At 52.0% G+C, this 5,425-nt stretch overlaps 1 protein-coding gene across 1 annotated transcript in view; it reads left to right on the plus strand.

Annotated features, from left to right (window-relative positions):
- The first annotated feature begins 4,038 nt into the window (after window positions 1-4,038).
- The window catches only part of LOC111813918 (protein FAM111A-like), a 6,527-nt gene continuing 5,140 nt past the window's right edge, over window positions 4,039-5,425 (plus strand). Inside the window, exon 1 of the mRNA XM_023706087.1 lies at window positions 4,039-4,197. Within this exon, the coding sequence (XP_023561855.1) occupies window positions 4,039-4,197 (159 nt within the window). The remainder of the gene's footprint in view (window positions 4,198-5,425) is intronic.

The following is a 5,425-nucleotide window of genomic DNA, read 5'->3' on the forward strand; positions in this document are numbered from 1 at the left end:
ACACCATCCCATCTTGGAGCTGCATCTTGGACCCTGAAGTTTACATTCTTAATTGCTAGAAATTCTGGTATTTCTGTCAACATTCTTAACCTTTTTCTAATCCTTGGCATTCTGTTTGTGTTTGTTTGTCTTGGTACTGGGGATTGAGCCCAGTGAGCGATAGCTCCAGGCTTTTTCTTTTTTTTTTGCGGAACCGGGGATTGAACTCAGGTCCTTGAGTTTGCCAGTCAAGCGCTTATCCTACTGAGCCATCTCCCCGGCCCCACCAGGCTTTTTCTTGATTTGTTTTGAGACCAGCTCTCACTAAGTAGCCCAGGTTGGTCTCCAACTTGCCATCCTCCTGCCTCAGCCTCCCAGAGTGCTGGGAAGAGAGGCACATTTAATCTAGGGCTTTAAGGCTGGCCAGATAACTCAGTGGACTAAAGCATCTGCTCGGGCAGGTGCAGGTAGCCAGGGTTCTGCACGCAGCCTGCTGTGATGGGCCTGCCCTTGTGGCCATGCGTCTGTAATAATAATAATTTAGGACTTTATTATGCTTTGGATGTATCTCCTTACTTTTTTTCCTCGCTGGGACGAAAATACCTGGGGCCCAAAACTAAGGAAGGAAAGGTTTATTTAGCTCACAGTTTGTGGAGGTTTGAGTCCATACTTGGCGGACTCCAAGGCAGGGCAGGACATGGCAGAGGGCAGCAGTTCATGATGGTTGCAAACAACAAAACAGCAAGAGCAAAAAGGCAGGAGCACCGGCGGAGAGCAAGCCGCTCTCCCTTCCTTGCACTGCACTCAGGTTATCTGTCCAGGGTGGGTGGAGCACTCGCACCCGGAAACCCAGCCCTGGATCATGAGTGAAGCACAAACTCTAGAAGCTGCCCCATGAGTGTGTGAGGCCTTGGAGGGACAACCAGGAACACACCACAGCAGGATGCTGCGTGGCTCACAAAGGCCTCTGCTGTAGGGATTGCTCCCCAGGGGGAAGCATGGTGAGGGGGTGTCTGACCCAGGCACTGCAGCAATTTACTGTGAAACTGTCTCAATCAATGGCTCAGTAGAATAAGTGCTTGCCTGCAAGCACAAGGGCCTGAGTTCAATCTCCAGTTCCTGCCCCCACCCAAAAGAAAAAAATAAAAAGTAAAAATACAGTAAGAATGGAGTTGTGATCAGTGCAAAGGCCCTGGGTTCAGTTCATCAGTATGGAGAAAAGAAGGCAGAAGGGGAAGGAGAGGAGAGAAAGGGAAGGACAGAAGGAGAAGGAGGGAGATGGAGGACAATAAGACAAGAAAACGATGGGAGGAGTATTATGGCGAACTCTAGGTATCCCCCAAAGCCTCGGGCAGTCACAGGCTGGATGTAGAGGAAAACAGGACTATTCAAAAACCCTATGATTCCTAAGGCTTTGGAGGGCATCTAGACATCATTGCAGGTGCTGTGACCAAGGGTGAGATTCTGGGGTTGACTTACTTCCTGATGCTGGGATTGCAGCCCGCCACCAGGGAAGACATACAAGGGACAGAGAGAGCTGGGATTCTCCCTTGTGGTTTGCTGCTTTTGCCACCTTCTGCCTGCTGTGAACTGCTTCTCCTTTGGCCCTCTGCCATAACATCCTGCTTTTTTGTTCCAGTTGATTACGGGCTGAAACAGCCACACCTTGTGAACTGAAATGAACCTTTCCTCCTATCACTTGGAATGTGAGGGACTTTGTCTCAGCAGTGAGAAAAAGTAACAGAATCCAAGTGGTTAAACCACTAGAAAAATTATATTTCTCATGCAAGAGATTACTCAACATTAAAATTGGACAACACAAAATTTTAGTGAACATGTTAAGTAACACAGCCCCCTGCTTCTCCCTGGTAGGAGCGCAAACAGATACAATCATGTTGTAACATAAATGGATAACACCTAAAATGGGTAAACAGGCATGAATCCTCAGGTTGAGCAACTCTAAGGGTGCGCTTGCAGGACTTATGCACGCAGGCCTGAGGAGCACACGCCGGGACCCGTGCCAGGGCTCGGGGAGAGATCCTGGAACCAAAACGATGTGCAGAGATGTTAATTTCAACAGATTCACTCAACCAGGAAAGTGGATCTCTTCCAGCAGGATGAAAGCACTGGGAAAACAAAAGGACCTTCAGCAGCAAAACACCGCATTACTCCTAATATGCATAGTAGCATCCTATGTAGTAATATATATTTTATGTCAGTAAAGAAATATGAGGCAATGCTACTAATAAAAGATTCGTGCTGCATGTATAGAGGGACACGAAATGAAGGCGGCCCAGGCACCACGGGGGCTCAGACCTGTAATAAAGGCCTAGGACGGCAGCTTAGTGTGCAGGACTGTTCGGCCTACAGTACGGGGGCGGGAACTGGAAGTTTCTTTTTACTTTTCTGTTAATGAGGATTGGACTCAGGGCTTCAAGCATGCTGGACAAGCTGTCAACAGCCCTGGAGGTTTCTAATGTGTAATGTGCTCCCTCTTAAGCCCAGTGCTGCCTAGGTACTCTTATTACATAATTCAGGAAACGCAGGTCAAGAGGCATTCGTTGGGAGCTTTTTTTTTTTTTTAACATTATTCAACTCAAATCCCAGGGCACCTGTGCAGGGAAGAAGCAGTGATTTTTGTCCACTCCACGTGCTGTGTGTGTACATTAGGGCCAGCTCTCCACGATTTTCACCTGTACTGTAGGTACCAACGCGCTTCACAACCCTGTCACTTCCCACACAATCTGTCCTTCTGTCAACGGGGTAAGAGGGAGCAGGGCTGGGACATGGATCCAGTCTCCACCACAGCCTCGAATGCTGGAACTTCTGCTCTGAATGCCTAAGGCCACCTGGCAAGCTTTCTGGGGTCTCTGTTCCTCAGCTCTGAGGTGCGAATTTCTCAGGTCCATACCCTCTCCTTTGTGGGCAGTGAAGCTCTGGAAAATCGTGCTTTCAGAGGGAGCTTGTTTTGGTGGCACCTGCTGCTGTTGCAGGCAGCCTGAGTTAGATAGAAATATAGGCAGCCAGACAGGGTCAGACCCTCGAAGGAGATAACAAAAGCCAGACACTTTACAACTGTGGGAGGGAGGGATGCTCCAGCTGTGAGCCATACCTAAAGACCAAACACATGCTAACCTCCCTAAAGACTGGCATTCAGGATTGATCATTACTCAGGAACAATTATGGTGTGAAGGCCACCAGATAAGGTCCTGTTTTACATTCATGCCCGCTTGCTCTGTGACTGGCTACCCCATTTGGTCCTGGGCCTAATCAATTTTACCTGAGCAATGGTGCTTGTAATCCTACTGGGTGACTATAGTTTTTGTCCCACCTCTTGTCCACCTAAGTGAGTTCCCACTCTCTTCACCTTAACCCCGCATAGTTTTACACCATAAAAGTCCCTGGAAGAAACAGCTTCCTGGGGAACAACCCGCTGGGATTCCCCTGCTGTCCCTCTCTCAGACAGGAGCTTTCTTTCTCTCAATAAATATATTCTGCTCCTGACCTCCGTTTGTTCCTAAAATTCATTCTTCAGCTTTAGAGAACACGAACTCATCTAGGTCAACTTAAGAGATCATTTTTCCCTAGTCATTTGGAGGTTCCCTATATCGTGTGGCGGTCACCCACCCGAGATCAGTTTTTCTCCCTGTATCCCTGCCACCCCTGGCTGGCCTGGCGCTGGGGTCTGGGTGATGCCGCGCCCTGGAATGCGCCTGCCCTGGCCACCGCAGTCCCTCGCAGGACCCTCGCAGCCTCGGAGCCTGGCTTGCCGCAGTCCGCCCCGTCCTGGGGTTCTTTTTGTCCTGAAGTCTCCTGCCCAGCCCTCCTACAGTGGAGGTGCAGCCTGGTGGGTCCTCGGCCCCCTTGTCTCCCCAGCAGGCTTGCAGTCAGGATCCTGGCGATCCCAGCTCCCATCCAGGCCCGACGACACACTTACTGGCCCCTCTAACCTTCAAGGTGCCCTCCAGGCACCCCAAAGACTTCAGGATCAAGAAAAGGAGAATCGCTGAGAAGTTGTGAGTCAACTTCCTGCTGCCTGAGAGGAGGCGCTAAACCGAGATGCGCTTCACAGAGAGCGCGCCCCACCGGCCCGCCCACTGCTTCCTCCCGCCCGCAGTGCCCGGAGCTGCGCTTTGCCCCAGAAGCACCGCTGTGCGGAGAGCCAGGAGCGGACGCCCGTGGCTGCGAGCTAGCCCATCGGTGACAGAGGCGTCCCTGGTAGGTCACCCTTGGTCCTGGGGTGGGGCTGGAGTTTGGGAGAAAACTTCACTAGAAAATCCCGGGGCTGGGGCCAGACAGATCGAATACAGCTGGGGCGTGCGGACGCCGGGCCTCCAGAAGGGGACTGGGGGCGACCTCGGGCTGCCGAGGAGAACCGGGCCACAGGGCGGCCGCGCCCCCGCGGGGATGCAGGCCGAGCGCGAACGCTGTTAGGAGCTGAGGTCTGCAGGACCCGAGCTGAACTTCAGGAAGGTGCTTCCCAGGATCAGTCTCTCTGGCTCTTTAGTTCTCTCTCCTGCTAAGCTCTGGGGCGCTTCCCAAGGCAGGATCGCCCAGGGCGGGAAAGGACAGGTGCAGCTCCCTGCTCAGCGTCTAGAGAAGACAGCGGCCAGGGGGCTGGCAGCGGGCAGACGCCCGGAGGGCATCGGGTTGGTTTGGGGGCTGCTCCTGTTGGTCCTGTGCAGTGGAAGCCAGGGAGACCCATGGGGCCGCGATCCCCCTATCCCCCTACCCTACCACCTCAGGGAGGCCCTGGCCGGGGGTGGGGGGAGAAAGCGAAAGCGCAAGCAGAGTACCAGTGGGAAGGCAAGTGTGGGAGGACTGGATGTGCTCACCCTCCCCTGGGCCCACTTCCCGGCACAGTGCTGCCGAGAAGCACGGGAAGAGGTCATCCAAGGATGCTTGCTTCTCTGTAATCTCCCTGCCTGCCATCAGCTTCCTAAGTGGAGACCGCAGTTCAGCATGGAGGTAACACTTCTTTTGACTCACTCCTTAAATATCACCACATGACCTAGTGCACATCTGTGGAACGGCTAGGCTTGCCGAGAGTCGGTTCCTGTATGTTACACTGAATTCTTTTTTCTTTGTTTGCTTTTTTTTTTTTCCAATTTGTTTTTCTTTTAGGGGTACTGGAGATCGAACTGGGGACCTTGAGCTTGCCAGGCAAGAACTTGTACCACTGACTTGGCTCCCCAGCCACACACTACTTCTTAATTCTTTCTTCATCTCCTTCTGCCTCCTATCTCTCCGATCTTTTTCCACTATCCAGGGATCTACCCCCTGGTTTCCTGTTATGCAGCTTTCCTTTTCTTCTTGGATGTATTTCTGTTTTGTTTTTTCCTATAGAAGAAAAATTGTGGGGCCGAGGAGATGGCTCAGTGGAATAGGTGCTTCCCTGGCAAGTGCAAGAGCCTGAGTTCAATCCCCAGTTCTGCAAAAAAAAAAA

The sequence above is a fragment of the Octodon degus genome, unplaced genomic scaffold (genome assembly GCF_000260255.1).
Source record: "Octodon degus isolate 3935 unplaced genomic scaffold, OctDeg1.0 scaffold00239, whole genome shotgun sequence".
NCBI classification, from domain to species: domain Eukaryota; kingdom Metazoa; phylum Chordata; class Mammalia; order Rodentia; family Octodontidae; genus Octodon; species Octodon degus.